The following is a 23238-nucleotide window of genomic DNA, read 5'->3' as shown; positions in this document are numbered from 1 at the left end:
TCACTGTCTTGATGACTGTGGCTTTGTAATATTGCCTGAAGTCTTGGAGAGTTATGCCTCCAACTTGGTTTTTGTTCCTCAGAATTGCTTTGGCAATCCTGGGTCTTTTGTGGTTCCATATACATTTTTGGATTGTTTGTTCTAGTTCTGTGAAAAATGTCCTGGGGAATTTGATAGGGATTGCATTGAATCTGTAGATTGCTTTACCAAAGTGGGTATAAAGGGAACATACCTTAACATAATCAAAGCCATTTATGACAAACCCACAGCAAATATAATACTCAGTGGAGAAAAACTGAAAGCCTTCCCACTAAAATCTGGAACAAGACAAGGATGCCCACTCTCACTACTGTTATTCAACATAGTGCTGGACGTCTCAGCCACAGCAATCAGAAAAACAAAAGAAATAAAAAGCATCCAAATAGGAAGAGAAGAGGTAAAATTGTCACTGTATGCAGATGACACGATACTATATATAGAAAACCCCAAGGACTCAACCCAAAAACTACTTGAACAGATCACCAAATTCAGCAAAGTAGCAGAATATAAGATTAACATTCAGAAATCAGTCACATTTCTGTATACTAATAATGAAATATTAGAAAAGGAATACAAAAATACAATACCTTTTAAAATTGCGCCCCGAAAAATCAGATACCTGGGAATACACCTGACCAAGGAGGTAAGAGACTTATATGCTGAGAACTCTAAACCATGAATCAAGGAGATTAAAGAAGATGTAAAGAAATGGAAAGATATTCCATGCTCCTGGGTTGGAAAAGTTAATACTGTAAAAATGACCGTACTATCCAAAGCATATCATAAGTTTTAAGATCTAGCAGTTTTAATCTCCAGAATATTTCTTCTTTCCATCCTCATCTCTCAGTTCCTTCTGTTGCCCGCGGACTGTGGAAATAGCTTCCTAAGTTGATCTCTCAGCTACAGTTTGTCCTCCTTTTCCCTGCCATGCAAATTTGAATATATTTCCTCTGCCTTCAGCTGTTTAATACCTTTTTATCAGCTGAGCAGGATAAAATTCAGGCCCCTCAGATTATGGTGTTTAAGCCTTTCGGTTATTGTATCTCCCATCCTTTCGCACTTCCCATCTGACCTGTCACGCCAACACCGTGTGCGTTCATGCTCCCCCACGCCCTTCCCTTTCCCTTCCACGCTCCTTTTCTCCGTACAGGCCATTTCTTATTTCCACGCTTTTATTTATGCAGCTTTCTGCCTTAGACCATCCAAGCTTTGCCTCATCCCCCCATGTCCGCATGATGGTCTGTATTTTTCATTGGGATTTTTTGAGACGCTGGCTTCTCTTCTTGTAGATAATCAGATAGTGGCCTGGTCTAACTCATAGCTATATCCTTAGCACCTACCACTATGACTGACATATAATAGCTACTCAATAAGTGTTTATGAATCTAAACTGAATATTACAACATGGCTATTAATATTAACTGCTTAGTATAGTCGTGCTGTGTCTCTGATGAAGTATACTATACAGTGAGGAGAAATCCCACCTCCTCCTTCCTCTAAGAGAAAATTACGTATTTATCAGTCACAGCCTGACCAACCAAGAGCAAATGTCATCAGTTTCCTCTCGAACGCTGTACTGTTTGAAAGTTTTAGAAGGGGCAGTTGACGTCATAACAACAAAGGGTTCTGAAGGATGCTAGAAGAGTGGTGCCCCGGGGCCAGATTTGTGACTGCTTCATTACACAAGACCCTTACAGAGGGACGTTCACTCTTGCTGCAGTTCCTACTCTGTACAAATTTTGCTCCTACAAAGTGAGTCATAGTTCACAGAGTATTTCTCCCTATAGCCTTCCTCATCGACACAGATTTATACCTGCATGAGTTCTTTTCCTCCGGGTTAAAAATGTTTTTGATCACGTCTGACTCTCAAAGGATTTTAGTATAATGTTCCATTCATGTATCAGGCAGCATGTGCATACAGTTGGAAGAATATACAATCTCTAATCTCTAGAACTTAACACCCCCCCAAAAAAGAAAGCCAAGGGAAAAACACTTCATACACGAATATGTAATGTTAGTACTTTGTTTCTCTGCTTTATTTGAAGATTGAAATATTTTGTGTAGGGCCCATAATTATAAAAATGCAGAGTTTAAAAAAAAACTTGTGATTCTGAGCTACAAAACCAATCATTTTCGTGCACTTCTTTTTGAAAGTTTTATCTGTGATTTGGGTCATGAATTAAAGTCAAGAAATGCCAAGCTGAAAGTGGTTATTTAATTCCTGATGTTGTAACTGCCTAAGTTTCAGTTTCTCCATGTTACTTGTCTGAGCTTGAATATGTGTCATTTGTAAATGATGTGGTTAGATTACAGTTTGTTCTGGCTTAAATTCATTTTAATGTGAAGATTGTAGATTCGAACATTTCATCTAAATTAGCTTTATGTAAACTCAGAATGTCATGCAAGTCTCCATAATCCCTGTGCCTTAAAAGTATAGTGTTCATGGAAGTTCTCTTGTGGCACAGAGGGCTCCAGCATTGCCACAGCTGTAGCGCAGGCCACAACTGCAGTGCAGGTTCAGTGCCTGGCCTGGAAACATCCACGTGCCACGCCTGCAGGTCGAAAAAAAAAAAAAAAATATATATATATATATATATATATATATATATATATAGTGTATGTGTATATATATATAGTGTATATATATATATATATAGTGTGTATGTATTATATATAGTGTGTGTATATATTGTGTGTGTGTGTATATATATATATAGTGTTCATGACCACATATCACAGCTTTGTGTGTTAAAAGTATTCAGCGGTTAAGTCTTGGTGGACATTGTACTTCTGAGTTTTCAAGAATTTATGACAAACACTAGCCTGTTGAAAAGCTGCTTTTTAGTGTTGCTATAAAAGTGGAGTCAGTACCCTGTTAGAGTTGGATTGAATTTTGTTTAGAAGATCAGATTACAGTTAAGGATAATAAATATACCTTGTGTTCTGACCAAAAAAATAGTACACTCTTAATCATGGTAAAATAATACTAGAAATTAAAAGATACCTTTAATTGTCAGCATATGTATGAGTACAGAATCTCTATAATTAGACTTCTATCCAGATGTCAATTCTTGAAACATTAGTCATTCTTCTTCTAGCCGTTCTGGCCATCTTCTCGTTCTCTCACCACTGTTCTGCAAAATGTTTTGGGGAGACTGTATTCCTGTGTGCTTTATGTGTTTAGACACATAGACTCATGTGCTCAATTTGGTTCTGCTTTTTTTGGTGACACGTATTCAGGCTAATTTTACTCTCCCATTTTTTCTTTTGCACTCATTACTGTTTCTATGCTAAAATTGTTAACTACAACTTCATTTTCCATGAAATGGAAACTGCTTATAGGAAACTACTTTCTGAAAACTACTTGTTGGAAGTCGAAGCGAAGGAAACCATCTAGTGAAATGACGAATAATCACGATCCTAAATGAACTCTCATACATTGATTTATACAATGTAGGTTGAATTTCAGTATTTACTAGCTGAGAAAAGAAAATTTCAAAGCCACAAATTAGATACTGAGTCTAATTTTTTCCCACAAGAAGCAAATAAATTCAGTTTTCTAGTTGTAGTGGGGACAGTTTAAAATATTACTATTGCAGTTTTAACACTGCAGTGGAAGTGGTCTCGTGTATTTTATAAAATGAGTTATGAGTATTCTTAATAGGTCCATTACACATGATAAAAGAATTCTGGCACTCAGAAAACGTTGTCATATTCTATAAATACTTAGAAGCATCTCTGGGTTTTTTGTTTTGTAAATCTGACCCTTTTTTTTTTTTTCTGGTCTTTTTAGAGCCACACCATTGGCATATGAACGTTCTCAGCCTAGGGGTCGAATCAGAGCTATAGACGCTGTCCTGCACCAAAGCCACAGCAATGCTGGATTTGAGCCGCATCTGCGACCTACACCTCAGCTCATAGCAACACCGGAGCCTTAACCCACTGAGCGAGGCCAGGGATCGAACCTGCGTCCTCATGGATGCCAGTCAGATTCATTTCCTCTGAGCCCCTACTTGAACACCTAAAAGTCTGACACTTTCTATTTAAAATAGTCATTAGGGTTTGTCGATGCTGGGAGATGAGTATATATAAGGACTTAGTGTACTTGCATTTTCATGTCTATTTAGAAGGTTTCATAGTAAAAAGTTGTGTATTTTTTTTAATCATCAAATTAATACCGCATTCCTGAATTCTGGACCAAATCTAAAGTGGTAATATTGTACATTTAAATATAGATAGAAAATGTATCTATGTTACCTGGATCTTCCCCCAAAAAAGTTGTTAATAATGGTAGAATACCTTGTAGAAAATTAGAGATTTCCTTCCTTTTGTAGACCAGGACAAAAAAAGACACTATCTAGTTGGTGTCTGCTGAGTGCCTTTCATGTAGGTCATCTCGGAGGCCAAGAAGTCTTTCTACCCAGATGATCTGTCAGCATGAAGAATGTGCCTCTCCGTATGCTCCAGCGCAGATGCTCCTGATAAAGGACATGTAATTTTATAATAATTTCTGAAAATGTTACGTTATTATTTAATTCAGAAATAGAAAGCTTACAAGGGCTAACCAACCTTTCTTATAAGCACCACTGAGTAGTACATTTTGGCTGAGAACTTTCATCTGATTAAAACCGTCTTATGTGCATGACTGAGTAGTAAATATCGCCTGGGAACTTTAACCTGGTATTATCTGCCATGGCGTTACATGAAAGGACCATAGCTAACAACATTTTATTTTATTTATTTTATTTATTTATTTATTTTTTGTCTTTTTGCCTTTTCTAGGGCCCCTCCCACAGCATATGGAGGTTCCCAGGCTAGGGGTCGAATTGGAGCCGTAGCCATCGGCCTACACCAGAGACACAGCAACTCGGGATCCGAGCCTGCGTCTGCAACCTACATCACAGCTCACGGCAATGCTGGATCCTTAACCCACTGAGCAAGGCCAGGGACCGAACCCGCAACCTCACGATTCCTACTCAGATTCGTTAACCACTGAGCCGCAATGGGAACTCCTTATGGTTATATTTTTAAAAGGGGTTTGTCAAGGTGACATTCATTTGTCTTACAGAGGAAGCCACAGATTGAAAAATGTTTACTAGGGTTGTCAGAGTAAAGGAAACAAGGGGAAAAAGGATACAAGGACAAGCAGACGACGGAGAATATGGACCTGTGAAATAATATAAGAATTATAAAGCACCATAACGGACTGGAAATTTTAAAAAGTTATTTACGCTCTTAAAGCCACTTTGCGGAATTAGTTATGAAACGATTCATTTCATCTGGAGCATGAAACTGTTACTGCCTGGCATAACATCCAAGTAACCAAAGTTCTCTGTCTAATGAGTACATTTATTGCCACGTCCCAATTTTCTTTGTGAGATAACACCATATAACCCCATATCGCCTCTGTACATTTGAGTCTTCTCCTTGGCCTTGTTGCTTTTACTGCCTTGTAGGTTACAAAGCCAGGTTTGTCGTTTGATCAAGTTACCTTGGGAAAATCCCTCAAAACTGCAGCATGGAGGGTATATGAATAAAACAAAAAGTTCTTCGGGATCACTTGAAAATATCAGTTCTTACATAGCCGTTTATCTATGTTCATTAAATTTAAGTAATATTAAGTAAAACTGCTGGACAAAAATAGGAATCTTCTGTATTATGCCTCCTTCTCCAAGTAAACCTTTCCTCTCCATTGAGTTCACGGCTAGTCCTTTATCTTTCTACACTTCCTGCCATGATGCCTATCTTTTGCCTTAGCCCATCATGTCCATCCAGGTTCTCCAAGCCTGGTTTCTCTGGTGCTATTTCACTATTTCTTTCATTCATCTCTCTCTCTCTCTCTCTCTTTTTTTTTTTTTTTCTTTAGGGCCACTCCTGTGGCATATGGAAATTCACAGGCTAAAGGTCAAAGGGGAGCTGCAGCTGCTGGCCTCCCAGCCCATCAACATAGGATCCGAGTCACATCTGTGAAGTACACACAGCTCGTGGCAACACTGGATCTTAACCCACTGAGCAAGGCCAGGGGTCAAACCCACGTCCTCATGGATACTGGTGGGGTTTATCATTACCACTTGAGCCACAATGGGAATTTCTTCATTCATCTCTTTTCTCTCAACAATCTCTATTAAACACCTTCTAGCGCAAGGGAATAATTCATTTAGTGAAGTACCTGTCCTCAAGTCGGCAAATCAGTAAAAAGAAACCCTCACATACCCTGGTTATCTGCTAACCATACATCCCATGCCAGTCCTCGGTTCTAAGAATTTTCCATAGTCTGCTTTCTCTAATGCCAAGAAAAAAGCCGCAAAACCATTATAGAAGTTTCCAATAAAATTCATGCATTCTAGCCTAATCAAAACTCTTAAAGGCTACATAAAAGCTTGCATGGGCTTTTTTTGCTGACTCTTACCACATTCTTCACAAGAAGAGTAAAGAGAATTTCTTTACTCTTCTTGGGAGGCGATACACTTTTTATTACCAGAAGTAAGGCAACTTTCTGATATCAGTATCTTGGGACTCCCTCTGTATTTTCACACTTTGCTTTGTTCATCATTCCTTTCTTGTGAGGAAAAAGAAAAAGGATTCAGAGGTAAAGAGGAACAGCAGTGCTACCGGGGAGAATGTCATTCCGGAAAGAATCTCTTTATATACTCTTGGTTATCTGTAGATTCAGTATAACATGAGTACAGAATTGGGGGAAGTGGTTGGCGATGATGCTATGGAACAAAGGTCTTACCAGGAGTGGGTTTTTGAAATTCTGTTTCAGTGTTTATGTATCCATGTGTTTTGAAGGGTGGGAGGAGAGAGAGCCGTCCTTCTCATTTGATTCTAACAAGCAAGAACATATGACTCCACAACATGAAGAGCCACCGCTATAAATGTATTCAGGGACCAGCTTATGAAAGTCTGTGAATACTAAGCTAAGGAGTGTCTAAACTGTATCTTGAAAACTCAAGTTTGCAGAAGTTTAAGAAATACAGCAATATGCTCAGATTTCCATTTCCTGAAAGATTCTCTCTCTGTGATGTGAATTATGCCGCTAGCAAGCCTGCACGAAGGGGAATCTAGGACACATGCAGTAGTCCAGACATGAGACGAAGAGTCCGCTATGATAGCGATCATGAGTTTGAAGAAGAGGGGGTGAGTCAGAAACGCTCAAGGTAGACCTCAGATTTTAGTGGGGTTCTGCCCCCATCACACAGCACACACAGGGCAACCCTCCGCCCCCACTCCCAGTGTTTACTCATCTCATTCAGGTGGGACTACATGTCCACCTTAGGTGTTTTGTGCTTCTGCATTTCAAATTGAGTTTGGGCTTGCGTCTTTGAATTTCCTGTCCCTCACACAGAGAATGATGTTTATATAGCATCCACTCTGTTCTAAGAGCTTTGCTTAGATAATTTCATTTAATGCTCACAATAGCATTAAATGTGAGATGCACACAGTTAGCGTACCCTCTCTTCAGCTGAAGAAGCTGAGTCACAGCAAGGCTGCAGTCCTGCACCCCGCAGGTAGGGGAGCTGAGATTCAAACCCAAGCAATCTGGCTCCAGAGTCCTGGCTCTTAACCAATACGCCAAACCACCTGAAAATTGAAGTCGCATTTTTGAACACCAGCTGGCAATTAGTGAATGTAAAGCAGTATATAAAATGTTCTAGTCTCGCAAGAATAAATGTAGTACTTTGATTTTTTTAAACTGTCATTACGAATATAAAATAACCTGTTAACAGTCAGGATGTTCTGAAGCCCTGGCACTGAACTTCTGTGACCAGATAGTAACTTTTGATTTCCAGGAGCATAATGTTCTAGTCTCACAAGAATAAATGTAGTGCTTTATTTGGTTTGTGTGGCTTGTGAGTTTGCTTTCTCATGTTTTTATTTTAATCCTTTTAGAACCGGTCCGAAGATACAAAACTTCCCACAGTGATATCTTCAGTACCTCCAGTGAAAGTCCATCTATTGTTTCCTCTGAATCAGACTTCAGACAAGGTGAGAGGCATCTGAACAAAATCTTAAGAAACCGTGATTGTTCGTCTCTTTCAGTAGTGTTGCAAATAAGGTGTCGAAAGAATCGTTCCTTACAGAATTTTAAAATTATAAAAAGCTGCCAGTTACTCATTTTAGTAGTATTCTGAGAGCTTGATAGCAGTTTCATCAAATAGCAGTGTGGTCATTTTCATGGTAGAGGCAACAATTCATTGTTTTCAAAAATAACATGATTCACCTCTAAAGACTTTAATGATTTATGTCAATAATTTGGTTACATGAATATGATTTGCAAAAATTATCTTATGTGTCTGCTAAATGCTTGAGTTTTAAATAAGATTACTCACATTTTAATCCCTTGCGCTGTCCCTTTTTCATTCACAATCAGTGAGAAAAAGTGAAGCTTCCAAGAGATTCGAGTCCAACAGTGGTCTCCCAGGGGTGGAGGAAACCTCAGGTCAGGGCCAGTCACAGAGACCAAGGTATGGAACGTGGAAAATGGTATCATATTCCCAGTGGTGGGTGTCCTTCCTCTTTGTTGGAGTCACGAAAAAAACTCCATTCTCTTTCCTCTATCATCTCCATTTTCCTCTTCCTTTCCTTTTTAAAGCTCTTGCATTCATTCAATTATGCAAAAGATGTTATAGTTTGAGCTATTGGAATCTTTTAAAATTAGAAATGGCCCTGATTATTGATAGCTTGTGCTTGATTTTTTTAAATTTCATTTTATTTTATTTTTGCTTTTTAGGGCCACACCCATGGCATATGAAAGTTCCCAGCCTAGGAGTCAAATTGGAGCCACAGTTGCTGGCCTACACCACAGCCACAGCAACGTGGGATCCAAGCCAAGTCTGCGACCTACACCATAGCTCGAAGCAACGCCAGATCCCTGACCCACTGAGCAAAGCCAGGGATCGAACCTGCATCCTCATGGATCCTAGTCTGATTCATTTCCGCTGAGCCAGGAAGGGAACTCCTGTGCTTGATTTTTTTAAACTGTCAGTATAAATATAAAATAACTTGTTAACAGGATGTTCTGAAGCCCTGGCATTAAACATCTATGACCAGATAGTAACTTTTGATTTCCAGGAGCATAATGTTTCTTTCAAAAGGTTGAATGGGTTCAACAAGCAGGCTTTCAGTGAGTATTGTTTGTGGAAGGAATAACTGGTAGATTACTCCTAAGTCACCTATTATATAAAAAGTTAATTTTTCACTACATCTTTCCTGGCTTAAAAGAAGTTACCTTGATTTTTTTTTTTTTTTTAAGCCCAATGTGGGCTGTTTAGAGTTTATTTTCTTATCGAAATACTCAGCCTTCCTATGAGGTGCTGGGTGTTATTCTTGTGCTAGGGTTAGGAGGGTGGTATTATAGCTGTGGCTTGACTTTGAACTGAAAAGTGTCAAATCAGTAGTGAATATACCGATGTGTATCTTTTTCATGTTTGTACAGGTACCTTCTGTGAACAAAAACATGTTGTTAATGTTAAACATTAATTTGAAAATGCAATGTGATGTTAGAGAACCAGAGACTGCTTCAGAATTTACTCGCGAACTGCAGGAATCCTCCCCCCCGCCCCCCCGTTTTTTAAACAGCCTCACCTGGAGCACATGGACGTTCCCCCGCCAGGGACTGACTCCAAGCTACAGCTGTGGCACCGCAGGCTCCTTTAACCCACTGCACAGGGCTGGGGACGGAACCGACACCTCTTCAACTACCCGAGCCACTGCATTCGGATTCTTAACCCACCTGCCACAGCAGGAACTCCCTACAGGAATCCTTTTAAATTTGGTTATCTCAGTTCACTTAATTCAAATGCCACTATGTACAAAAGAATCATTTGGAGATTAACAAAAACTTGCCTCACAGCTGATTAACTCTGGCAGCCACTTTTGAACACCCATAAACTGTTAGTAGATCAGGTAACCCTGGCCATGTGATCACGACAGATGGTTTATCCAGGGTTTAGACTCCAAGTAGTTAAATACATTGCACTGAAATTATTTCGTAATGTTCCAGTTTTTAATTAAATTTATATGTCTTTTTCTTCTCTCTAGTTCCTTTTAAAATAGTCCATGGTACTTTCTTTGAGGAAAGCTCCAGTAAATAGTCATTTGTCTAAACTAAATGTTTTCTTTGCATAATAGTATTTTATATTATCTGACCCTATTATGTAATAGTAATGACCCTGTTTTGCTAATTTTGACCATAGAAGTAAGAGACAAAGACAGGGCTATACTTGACTTTACATAGGTCTGTTAAAGAAACAAAACTGTTCGGGGATGACCAGCAGTAAGAAGCAAATGTTGAACGGCATTAGGCTCTGTGTCGAATTGCAGAAGTTATTCTTCTCCGAATATGTAATTTGGAGAAAACCTGTAAATAGTTCATACGGATGTCCTTTTAGCTTAGTCCAGAGCAGGAGTAGAGATAACAGATGGAAGAATTATTGGGACTGGCTGTTAAAACTGATTGATTTTATAGTGAGTTTGCTAGTTATTTTAAAAACCGTATTTCTCCAAACCAAATTAAATCATTTATTTCAATTTTATTGATAAAGTACTTTAAAAGTGTCAGCATTATAATAGAACCTTAGTTTTGATTATTTCCAAGTTTATTTTAGAAAACTTGGCTCAACACATTGTGATTTAGTAATAAACTACCTTTTGTTTCACACCTGAAGAGGTAAAAAAAATACAGCATGGTGTTCATAACATCTTCACTAGATAAAAGTATAGGGAAAGAACATATTTCAAGGAGAAGTAGATTGCTGGGTCTGTGTATTTATTACATTTAACGTAAGACGCTAAACTCTACTTCTTTTAAACTATCACCTCTTCTTTCTGCCCAAGGAAAAGCACATTAACTAAAGTGTTGGCTAAATTCCTTATTCAAGGAATTCCAACCCAGCTAGTATCCATGGGAACTCGAGTTTGATCCCTGGCCTTGCTCAGTGGGTTAAAGATCTGGCATTGCCGTGGGCTGTGGTGTGGGTCTCAGATGCAGCTGGGATCCAGTGTGGCTGCAGCGTAGGATCCATTTGACCCCTACCCTGGGGACTTCCATGTGCTACCGGTGCAGCCCTGAAAAGACAATAAATTAGTTATTAATTAACTAATTCCTTATTCAAGTGCAGAGTTTTCTGAATGTGTGCACAGGCTTCTGATAGCATCCTTAACATGCCGGTACACAAGCAGGAGGGTCTGTTTGTTCTTTAAGTAAGGTACTTATGAGGTCTATAAATAGTTCTGCATTTAGACATGTCGCATGCTTTATAAAAATTTCCATCCCCTTTAGCTAAAATGAAATGGAAAAACAGATCCAGACAGTGCTATTGACTTGTATCATAGTGGGTGGGGGGAGATTAACAGGAAATTATGAGTCAGATCCAGCAGAATGAGTAATTTTTGGATTTTGAGCTATCAAAAGTGTCTTTCAGTGACCAAAAAAGATATTCAAAGCTGTTTTCCAAAGAGCATCTCTAAGGTTTTTTTGTGTTAACTTTTGAAGTGCAATTTATACGCAATTTCAATTCCCACTGTTTCTGTGCCTGCTTGATGAGGCAACCTTTTTTTTCCTCACTCAAAAGAACCTATTTATTCATTCCTAAATCATCTAGATTTTTATAAGTTTTGTTCATTAGTTTGTTTTCGTGTTTTTTGTCTCACAAACTTTTCAGTCTTAATAGGAACTTCTACCAGATATAGTATTGGGACAGATAAAATGATGATAAGTCATTTTTGCTACCTGTTTGTAGCTCCAGCATAAAATACTTTGAGGAGTTCCCTGGTGGCACAGGGGGTAAAGGAGCCAGTGTTGTCCCTGCTATGGCTCAGATCGCTGCTGTGGCATGGCCTTGATCCCTGGCCTGGGAACTTCTGCATGCCATAGGTATGGCCAAAATAAATAAATAAATAATAAACGTAATTTAAGGAGGAAAGCTAATATATTTGATGAAAATGACAGATGTGAGTTAAAATGCATAGTTTCAAATTCTTATCACTCTCCTTGACCCCGGTTAAATGTGAGTGATCCATAAAATTATGTTCAGTCATTTGCTCAACAAATGGTTACTGAAAACCTACCATGTACTGGGTGCTTCTGGGTACTAGAGATACAGTCATTAGCAAGACCCTCAAGGGAATTTCTAGGGCTGAGGGACAGTGACTAAAAGGCTAAAAAATAAAAGTACATCATGCACCATCAGACAGTGATGGGGCTTTTGAAAGAATGGGAAGCCATCGGATGGTTGAAAGCATAGAGAGCCCTAATCTAGTTTACGCTTTAATGGGATTACTCTGATGTGTTCTGAGAAGAACAGATTGCAGGAGTAAAATACCAGTTTTACTCCAGACAGTCATGGTACTCCACTGGAGACACGTGCAGCACAGACTAGATTGCTCGTGATAGACAAGCGTTAGATATAAATATCTTCAAGGTTGTGCCTTCAGGACTTGCTTCTCATTCATATGTGGGATTTATTTTATTTTATTATTTTTTAATAGTTATTTCTCCAATACAATTTTTTTTTCTACTGTACAGCATGGGACCCAGTTACACATACATGTACACATTCTATTTTCACACATCATCAGGCTCCATTATAAGTGACTAGACATAGTTCCCAGTGCTACATAGCAGGATCTCGTTGCTAATTCATTCCAAAGGCAATAGTTTGTATCTATGAACCCCAAGCTCCCCAACCACCCCACTCCCTCCCCCTCCCCTTTGACAAACACAAGTCTGTTCTCTATGTCCATGAGTTTCTTTTCTGTGGGAAGGTTCATTTGTGCCTTATATTAGATTCCAGATATAAGTGATATCATATGGTATTTGTCTTCCTCTTTCTGACTTACTTCACTTAGTATGAGAGTCTCTAGTTCCATGCATATTGCTGCAAATGGCATTATTTTGTTCTTTTTTATGGCTGAGTAGTATTCCATTGTGTATATATACCACATCTTCCTAATCCATTCGTCTATCAATGGACATTTGGGTTGTTTCCATATCTTGGCTATTGTGAACAGAGCCGCAGTGAATATGTGGGTGCATGTGTCTTTTTTAAGGAAAGTTTTGTCTGGATATATGCCCAAGAGTGGGATTGCTGGGTCATATGGTAGTTCTATGTATAGATTTCTAAGGTACCTCCACACTGTTCTCCATAGTGGTTGTACCAGCTTACATTCCCACCAACAGTGCAGGAGGGTTCCTTTTTCTCCACACCCTCTCCAGCATTTGTTATTTGTGGACTTATTAATGATGGCCATTCTGACTGGTGTGAGGTGGTATCTCGTGGTAGTTTTGATCATATGTGGGATTTTAAGAAAGAGGAATGAAGAATGACTCCAAGTTATATCCTAAGCAACTCGTGAATGATTGAGGAAGGGTTGCGCTTAAGGAACACATATCAAGAATTTGGTTTTGACAAGTTAGGCTAAAGATGGATCTTAACATCCAAATAGAATACTCACGTCATCAGGTGAGTAGAATTAGAATTCAGGGGAAAGCCTGGAGTTAGGGGAATATATATATAATTAAGGCCATGTGACTACATGAGGTCGGGTAGGTATGGAGTGTATATGGAGACAAGAAAAACCTGGAGGTCTGGGCACTGTTGTGGTCCAACATTAAGAGACAGAAAAGAAGAAGGATCCAGGGAGTTCCCGTCGTGGCGCAGTGGTTAACGAATCCGACTAGGAACCATGAGGTTGCGGGTTCGGTCCCTGCCCTTGCTCGGTGGGTTAAGGATCCGGCGTTGCCGTGAGCTGTGGTGTAGGTTGCAGACATGGCTCGGATCCCGCGCTGCTGTGGCTCTGGCGTAGGCCAGTGGCTACAGCTCCGATTAGACCCCTAGCCTGGGAACCTCCATATGCCACTGGAGCGGCCCAAGAAATGGCAAAAAGACAAAAAAAAAAGAAGGATCCAGCAAGCACCTAAGAAGCAGGAGCCAGTAAAGTAGAAGGAAAATAGAAAGAGCATGGTTTCCAGATGTTTAAGAAGAGAAAGGATTGAGCAACTATGCTACATGATGCTCTGAGGTCAAGTAAAATGAAAATTGAGAGTTATCCTTTGACTTTGGTAACAGAGAGGGCAGTCATTTTCGTGACCTGTTTTGGTGGAATAGTAGGGACTCAAACTATTGGTTTGAGTCTGAGAGAGTGGGAGATGGCGTGGAAGGAAAATTAAAGACAGTTTAGAAGTGACTTACTCTAAAAGACAGCAGAAAAATGGTATGGAATGTAAAAGGATTTTTTTGTTGTTCTAAGTAGAAAATAGTACAGCTCGTTTGTATGCTAATGCGAATAAGCAAATGCACGGAATAATTGATAGATGTGAGGAGGTAATTGCAGGAACCGGGTCTTGGGGAAGAGAGGGGAGGGGAGGAATCCCATGCACAGGAGAGGTTTGGGACCTGTATGAGTGTGCAGGAGATCCGTCCGTTGTAACAGAAAAGACAGCAGAGCACTTGGAAGTGGATTTGGAAAGTCTGGCCATAGAGGTTAAGGAAGTTATTTCCTGATCGCTGCTTATTTCACCAAGAACATTGAGAACAAGTCATCAGTTGGGAGAGGATGAGGTGGAAAGTATTGGAGCTTTGAAAAGAAAAGAGAAGGAAGAAAATATGAAATAATTCTCTCAGCTTGGTTCTGAAGTTTCATGAGAGTTGAGGTCATATGCAGAGGAGTGGTTTTTTAATGATGGCCTTAGAATTCAAGCAATGCAAGGACAGAAGATTAATAGCGTAGAGTCGAAGAGTTTTTTGACAGAGAGTGTTAGAGGAGTGAGCTGGGAAAAATAAGATTAGATAGGGTATTGGAAGATAGAAATGGGAAGTTTTGGCGGTGGCGCATTTGCTGTTAGCAGCCTGTCTGACCATGGGAGTAAATTGCTGGCTGACGTGGGGCAGGCCAGGGTGCTGGAGGACTCCTCAGTCTCTGTAGCACCACGGTGAGTGATGACAGCAGCGGTGATGCAGAAGAAGACTGAGTCAGGCGCTTGTATTTTTAAAGCACACAGGAGACCTGACCGGGAGGACAATGTCTAGAGCAAAGCAGAGCAGTGAATATGGTAGATTTCATAACATGCACTTCAGGGAAGCTGAGGGCTACTGGAGGAGGGGCCAGCAATGATCCGGAAGCTGAAATAAAAATTCAGAGGAAGGGAGTTCCCGTCGTGGCGCAGTGGTTAACGAATCCGACTAGGAACCATGAGGTTGCGGGTTCGGTCCCTGCCCTTGCTCAGTGGGTTAAGGATCCGGCGTTGCCGTGAGCTGTGGTGTAGGCCGGTGGCTACAGCTCCGATTCAACCCCTAGCCAGGGAACCTCCATATGCCGCGGGAGCGGCCCAAGAAATAGCAACAATAACAACAACAACAAAAAAAAAAATTAAGAGGAAGGTGCAGGATTATGAGGATAAAAGAGCCCCTGTCATAGAACTGTAGGGGAAGCAGTTTTCAGAAGATGCGGGGAAGTTCAAAGCAGAGCTGGAGGATATAGATCCTACCCCCTGAAAATAGGAGGCCATACTATATTAATACATTAAAAATGGGACCGAAATGTTACTACAAGGCTTCTGCTGAGATGAAAAATTAAAATTTGTTTTAATTCTTGATATCTTACTTAACATGTTTTTTTTCTTGATTAGACTTAAAATAATCATTTTCTTCCCAACTCTTTTTTTTTCTTTTCTATACGGCAGACAGTATGAAACACCCCTCGAAGGCAGCTTAATTAATCAAGAGATCATGCTAAAGCGGCAGGAAGAAGAAATGATACAGCTGCAAGCCAGAATGGCCCTTAGACAGTCTCGGTTGAGTCTGTATCCTGGAGACACAATCAAAGCTTCCATGCTTGATATCACCAGAGATCCCTTAAGAGAAATAGCCCTAGAAACAGCGATGACCCAAAGAAAACTGAGAGTAAGTTGATTCTCAGGTTATAGCATCTAAACTTGGTTTCACAGTGAAATGTTATATAAAGTACTTTTTAAAAAATTCTTTAGGTATCCTGAAGTTTCCTATAGTTGAAACTGAAATCTCATATTAATTTCTACTGGTGTTAAATGTCTTTTTTTAAAATGATACTCTAGGAGTTCCCGTCGTGGCTCAGTGGTTAACGAATCCTACTAGGAACCATGAGGTTGCAGGTTCGATCCCTGCCCTTGCTCAGTGGGTTAAGGATTCGGCGTTGCCGTGAGCTGTGGTGTAGTTTGCAGACGTGGCTCGGATCCTGCGTTGCTGTGGCTCTGGCGTAGGCCAGCAGCTATGGCTCCGATTCGACCCCTAGCCTGGGAACCTCCATATGCCACAGGAGCGGCCCAAGAAATGGCAAAAAGACAAAAAAATTAAAAAAAATAAAATGATGCTCTATAATTTTTGAAGGAATTTTACATTTTTGAAGAAAGTTAAAAATTAAAATAAGATTTAAGGTTATCAAGAAATGTGTGTTACATGGTGTTAAAATATCTTGGTTGATATTAAAATAAATATTTAGCTGTTCTCATGATTTCATTTTTAAAATAACGTTAGATAGATTTAGACTATATTAACTGTATATTTTTAAAGTATATTCATGATCCTTAAAGTAAACTGGCTTTATTTAATATTATGGGGGATTATTTTTTAATATTCGGAAATTTATTACCCTACAAACCAAGATCAGAGATAGAGTTCAAGATTGGTTCAGAAGCTCAAGAATGCTGTCAAGTGCGTTCCATCTTTCTGCTCTGCCATTCTTGGGATTTTGACAGTGGTTCTTTTTATGTTAAAAGATGACTGCCTTAACTCCAGACATCATGTCTCCGTTACAGAATATCCAAAAACAGGGAGCAAATCTACACCCTGTGTCTGTGGGGCATTTTTCTTTCATGTGTTTTGTTGGTTAATTTTTCTTTCAGCATATATCCTCTATGTTTTTGTAAACATGAGCTCAAAATGAATGTAGTCTTTTCTCATGTAAAATATCCTGAATATTCCACCCCTTTTATGATATCGCTGTCAAGGTCTGTTAAGTACTCCGTTATGTGACCTTGCCCTGCACCGTGATTTCCTTTATCGGTTTCCAATCACCGGACACTTGAAAGTTTCTAATTTGTTGTGGCTCTTGCAATCAGTGCCCTGATGAACCTCCTTCTAGCTAAATCTTCACAGGTAACTTCCTCCAGGTAGAATAGTCAAGGCGAATACCTTTTAAGACATTTGATATGTATTGTCAAATTCCCTTTAAAAGTTGTTCCAGGAGTTCCCGTTATGGCACAGTGAAAATGATCCAGCTGGTACCCATGAGGATGCAGGTTCAGTCACTGTCCTTCATCAGTGGATTAAGGATTCAGTGTTGCCATGAGCTGCGGTGTAGGTCGTAGACGTGGCTCAGATCCCGCGTTGCTGTGGCTGTGGCATAGGCCGGGGCCTATGCCAATTCGACCCCTAGCCTGGGAACTTCTATATGTCATACCTGCAGGCCTCAAAAGCAAAAAAAAAAAGAAAGAAAAAGAAAACGTTCCAATTTATTTTTCCTATGGTCATACCTGTTTCACCATATTCTTACCAACGCTAACATTGTCATTGCTTTTTTTATCATCACCAATTTGATACATGAGGCAGTATTTATTTGTATTTTTTATTTGTATTGTTCCTTTACAGATAATTCTTCAAAAGCAAAATAAATATTAGTAAAAATGATAAAATCTAGAATGAATTTTTCCTTTTTAGTTCCACACTAAGAAAGTATATTATCCTATTCTGTTTTGGGGTTTATTGTTTATTTCAAAGACTTATCTTAAAAGCATTTCTCTCATAGTTTTATAAGAAGAAACAGTATTGCATGGTGAAAAATTAACACTGAACTACAAATTAGAAGACTTGGATTCAATTTCTAATAATTTCTAACAACATGACTTTCATGTACATATCATTAGATACACATCTCATGCTTTTTTTTTTTTTTTTTTTTTTGCTCTTTTTAGGGCTGCACCCATGGCATATGGAAGTTTCCAGGCTAGAGATAGAATCAGAGCTGAAGCTGCCAGCCTATACCACAAAGCCACAGCAACTCGGGATCCAAGCCTTGTCTGCAACCTACACCACAGCTTACGGCAACGCTGGGTCCTTAACCCACTGAGCAAAGCCAGGGATCAAACCTGCATCTTCGTGGATACTAGTTGGGTTCATATTACTGCTGAGCCACGATGGGAACTATTCATGCTAATTTTTAAAATGTGGAATTGGGTAGTGATTTATAAGACAGTGTTCAATTTTAAAGTTATTAGATTCCAATAAAATATAACTTATTTTAAGCTGAAAAGAAGAAATTCAGTAAAGCTTCATTAGTTTATCATTTAACCAATTTTATCAAAATTAAATAATAGGATATACAAAAAAGCATGGGCCTCCAACAATAAAAGGCACATATAAAGCATAAAGGGCACACACACATATCTTTTTCCTAAACTATAGTTTCAGTGAACTAACGCAGAACTTTGGCTCGTTAGAGAATCGTAAGTGGTAGTCTTTACCTTTATAGTTTGCCAATGTTATTGTTTGTCACTTAAAAACCTGTGTTTTCTTTCAGTTAGCAGTTTCTGGCTGTTTTTAAAACATTCTTTTTTCACCAGAGGCATGCCGTATATATATATATACACACACACACACACACATTCTCTCTCTCTCTCTCTCTCTCTCTCTCTCTCTCTATATATATATATATATATACATTCTGTACACACACACACACACACATTCTCTATATAACTAGAGAGTTTAACTATTAGTCATTTTGACCACATGGTATTTTTTCCTAAAAAGAACAACATGGATATATATATGTGTGTGTGTGCATGTATGTATATATATACTTTTTTTTTCTTTTGTCTTTTAAGGGCCACAGCCACGGCGTATGGAGGTTCCCAGGCTAGGGGTCTAATTGGAGCTACAGCTGCCAGCCTACACCAGAGCCACAACAACACCAGGTCTGAGCCACATTTGCGAACTGCACCACAGCTGACCGCAACGCCAGATCCTTAACCCACTGAGCGAGGCCAGGGATCAAACCCACAACCTCATGGTTACTAGTCGGATTCATTTCCACTGCACCACGATGGGAACTCCAAGATGGATATTTTTTTTTATTATTACTCAATGAATTTATTACATTTATAGTTGTACAGTGATCATCACAATCCAGTTTTATAGAATTTCCCTCATCGCATCCCCCCACCCCCCAAACTGTCTCCTTTGGAAACCACAAGTTTCTCAAAGTCTGTGAGTCAGCCTCTCTTCTGCAAAGAAGTTCAATCTGTCCTTTTTTCAGATTCCACATGTCAGAGATAGCATTGGATGTCGGTGTCTCATTGCCTGACTGACTTCGCTTAGCATGATAATTTCTAGGTCCATCCATGTTGCTAAACATGCTGGTATTTCGTTCCCTTTAATGGCTGAGTAATATTCCACTGTGTGTATGTACCACATCTTCTTGATCCACTCCTCTGTTGATGGACATTTAGATTGTTTCCATGTCTTGGCTATTGCAAATAATGCTGGCAATGGACATTGGGACACATGTGTCTTTGCGAGTCATGCTTTTGCTCTGGATAGATGCCCAGGTGTGGGATTGCTGGATCAAATAATAGTTCTATTTTTAGTTTTCTGAGGAATCTCCATACTGTTTTCCACAGTGGTCACACCAATTTACAATCCCACCAAGAGTGTACGAGGGTTCCTTTTTCTCCACCCCCTCTCCAGCACTTATTGTTTGTAGACTTTTGGATGATGGCCATTCTGGCTGGTGTAAGGTGGTACCTCATGGTGGTTTTGATGTGCATCTCTCTAATGATGAGTGATGTTGAACATCTTTTCATGTGTTTTTTGGCCGTCCGTGTGTCTTCTTTGGAGAACTGTCTGTTTAGATCTTCTGCCCATTTTTTGATGGGGATGTTTATTTTTTTGGTACGGAGCTGCAGAGGGTGTTTGTAAATTTTGGAGAGTAATCTCTTGTCAGTCGATTCATTTGCAAATATTTTCTCTTATTCTGTGGGTTAAGATGATATATTTTTGAGGCTGAAAAAGAGTACTGCTATTTGGAGGAACAGCTTCACAGTTGAATTCTTTCTCCAAACATAAATTTTTAGTTAATTTCTTTGCTGTATTATTTATGGTACAGACCCATTTTAATGTTCACACTCTGTTGCCTTAGTTGATCTGGATCAGATTCTATGTTTCCCATAGCAGGCCATTTCATTGCTTCTATTCTGTTTCTCTTCTCATTTAAAACGTGTCCTGTTGGCTTGTTGAATATTAACAAATGCTTGATGTTAAACTTTTACTTAAATGGTATCTGTCACATGTTTCACACCTGGTTGATTGGATAGAATTCCCACATCAAGCGACCAAATGAAATGAAATGAAAATTCATTTCAACAAAAATAAACTCCATTAACCCCCCCCCATTAGTTTAAACACGTGCATGCACGAGAGTACACCCCCATCACAGACACCACCCACCTTTGGCCCCAAGATTAGCCCTGTGTTCGTTCTACTTTTTGCCCATTGGGACATATCCTTTCCGTCTGTTCTGAATGCTGCCCCTTCCCCTGGAGTCTGACGTGTTTTATATTACCTCACCAGTTCTTCCATCTGGGCCGAAAGCCCTGGCTATAGAAGAGGTAAAGGCAAAGAGTAGACAGAGAAGCAGTAAATGCAGAGTGTTCCCCAGCTCCTGAGATACTCTTTTCTTGCTAGAGGCAACAATGAGAGATAACCTGTGCTATCCCTGGTTATCACTAGTTAGAACAAAAAACTATAGCATTCCAAGAACTTGATTACAGGTGGATGTGTCTTTTGTAATCACAAAGTAGATGTTGTCCATCAGCCGACTTGTTTTAGGGCAAATTGAATATCCCTCTCCAAAATAATGAGATTCTGTTCAGTCACTTTACACATTAGCAGTGTTAGACCAACCCTTCTATGAGTTTGATAAGTCTGTATTACTTCAGTAATTGAGACTGCGTTTTTTTTTTTTAACATTTGAGAATCTGAGTCACCCTGGAGTCCCCAAAATGAAAACTTTGTAAAATGATCTAAAGCACCGCTTTATATTTCACATCAATGGTAAAAAACAGAGCTAAGGTAAAACTTAGCGTTAAGATATGTTCCATTCCTGTTCTTGATCAATTCCACCTTTTTTTTTTTTTTTTTTTTTTGCTGTGCCCTAGGCATACAGGAGTTCCTGGGCCAGGGATGGAACCTGAACCTCAACAGTGACAATGCCAGATTCTTAACCAACTGAGCCACCAGGGAACTCCATCTACCATACTTCTTTATTGAGAGTTTTTACATTTGTTTCAGATCACCTAGTTCTAGTATGGTGGCTTTACATGTGGTTTATTGTTGTTATTACATTATTTTTCTTTCAAGGAATGAGCTTGAATAAATGGTAAAGACTATTGATTCTGCTTTTGTGATTCACAGAATTTCTTTGGCCCTGAGTTTGTGAAAATGACAATTGAGCCATTTATATCTTTGGATTTGCCACGGTCTATCCTTGTAAGTAATAAAACCACTGTGTGCCGCATTGAGAAAGTAAAATTCAGTAGTGATTTTTCTAAACAGTTAAAATTTAATGTTTCCATTAAGAGCTGCTCTTCATTTTTCAATTGTAGACCAAAAGAGGGAAGAATGAGGATAACCGAAGAAAAGTCAACATTATGCTTCTGAGTGGACAGAGGCTGGAACTGACTTGTGACACCAAAACTATCTGTAAAGATGTCTTTGATATGGTCGTGGCCCACATTGGCTTAGTGGAGCATCATCTGTTTGCTTTAGCTACCCTCAAAGGTACCGAGACATTGCAAATTCAGGGTACAGTGTGGAACCTTGACAGCAAAACAACTTCGTATGCCTGTTGTGCCTGACCTTGTTTCGGGAAATATTAACCACACGGATGTGTCAGCCCCAAGAAGTGGGAGTTAGCAGCTCCCTTCCTTTTCCTAACTGGTACATTGTTTTAATAGCCATGTCTTTTTCATTTCTTCTGCACCTGACCGTGAAGATTTTTCTTTGGCATTGGCTACATAAAAATAGATTTTAATCATTCTCTTTTGGGGACTATTATTTTGCCTACACGTGTACTCTAGAAATTAGTATTCTGCTCATAGGAATTTGAATACATAGCAGGACTCTATCTCTGACTCTCTAGATCAGTTTCTTCAGCGGACGATCCTAGAAACATACAGTATCTTTTTAAAATGTCAGTGGATGACTGAAAACAAGTCCTTTCGCATGTTTTTGAAGCATTACGTCGACTAATTTGTGTGACATTCACACCCACAGTGGTCTCCGGGCACAGCTTCAGCAGAAGCTGCTACTGTTTATCCGTTAGAATTGCCATAGCCACAGGGAACCCTTTGGATTTGGGTTTTAATAACTATTTCTTTAATAAATTAGTATGTTTCTAAGTTACTCTTCACTATTTCAGATACCTATAACAAATAATAGCTAGTATTCATTGAAGGGTTACCATGTGCCATGTGCTTGTAACTACTGAGTATTTTACATCCGTCATATCATTTGATCTCCTAAAACAACCCTAAAAAAACACAAATTAACATGATCCTCATTTTTCTTTTTTTTTCTTTTCTTTTTTTTTTTTTCTTTTTGTCTTCTGTCTTTTGTCTTTTCTAGGGCCGCACCCGCAGCATATGGAGGTTCTCAGGCTAGGGGTCCAATCAGAGCTGTAGCCACCAGCCTACACCAGAGCCACAGCAACTCGGGATCCAAGCCGAGTCTGCAACCTACACCGCAGCTCACGGCAACACCGGATCCTTAACCCCCTGAGTGAGTCAAGGAATCAAACCCGCAACCTCATGGTTACTAGTTGGGTTCGATAACCACTGAGCCATGACAGGAACTCCCTATTCTGGTTTTACAAACAACAAAATTGATGTCTAGAAAGGTTAGATAATTTATTCATTATCACTCAGATGGTAGATGATGTGGCCAGGAGTTTAGTCCAGGTCTGTCTGTCCCCTGAGCGCTCATTTTAAAAAGACTGAGCCATATTGCCTCCCATCATATACAGTGCCTCAGAATTCCCTGCCATGGTTCTTAACAATCCTGTTTTATTCTGGTGTGAAAATATTTTGTGCAAGTCTGACTTTAAAAAAATGAAGAAATTAAAACATGAAAGTATTTTTATTTCATCTCAGTGTTTCTCATTCTG

The 23238-nt window shown here is 39.4% G+C and overlaps 1 protein-coding gene across 39 annotated transcripts in view; it reads left to right on the top strand.

The window, feature by feature from the left end:
- PTPN13 (protein tyrosine phosphatase non-receptor type 13) overlaps positions 1-23238 on the top strand; it is a 216182-nt gene that overhangs the window by 112121 nt on the left and 80823 nt on the right. For all 39 annotated transcript variants that reach the window (XR_014813441.1, XR_014813440.1, XR_014813438.1 and 36 more), the window contains 5 exons: positions 7933-8028; positions 8414-8507; positions 15725-15944; positions 21489-21563; positions 21680-21854. Coding sequence is in view for 28 of the 39 variants with exons in the window: in XM_084973535.1 (XP_084829661.1) it covers positions 7933-8028; positions 8414-8507; positions 15725-15944; positions 21489-21563; positions 21680-21854 (660 nt within the window). In the remaining 11 variants the exon portion in view is untranslated. The remainder of the gene's footprint in view (positions 1-7932; positions 8029-8413; positions 8508-15724; positions 15945-21488; positions 21564-21679; positions 21855-23238) is intronic.

The sequence above is a fragment of the Sus scrofa genome, chromosome 8, assembly GCF_054392235.1.
Source record: "Sus scrofa isolate SSC_HxYL_T2T_F1_AM1 chromosome 8, Sscrofa_HxYL_maternal_Yorkshire_Landrace_v2.0, whole genome shotgun sequence".
Classification (NCBI taxonomy): domain Eukaryota; kingdom Metazoa; phylum Chordata; class Mammalia; order Artiodactyla; family Suidae; genus Sus; species Sus scrofa.
This window is presented reverse-complemented; position numbering and strand designations above follow the sequence as displayed.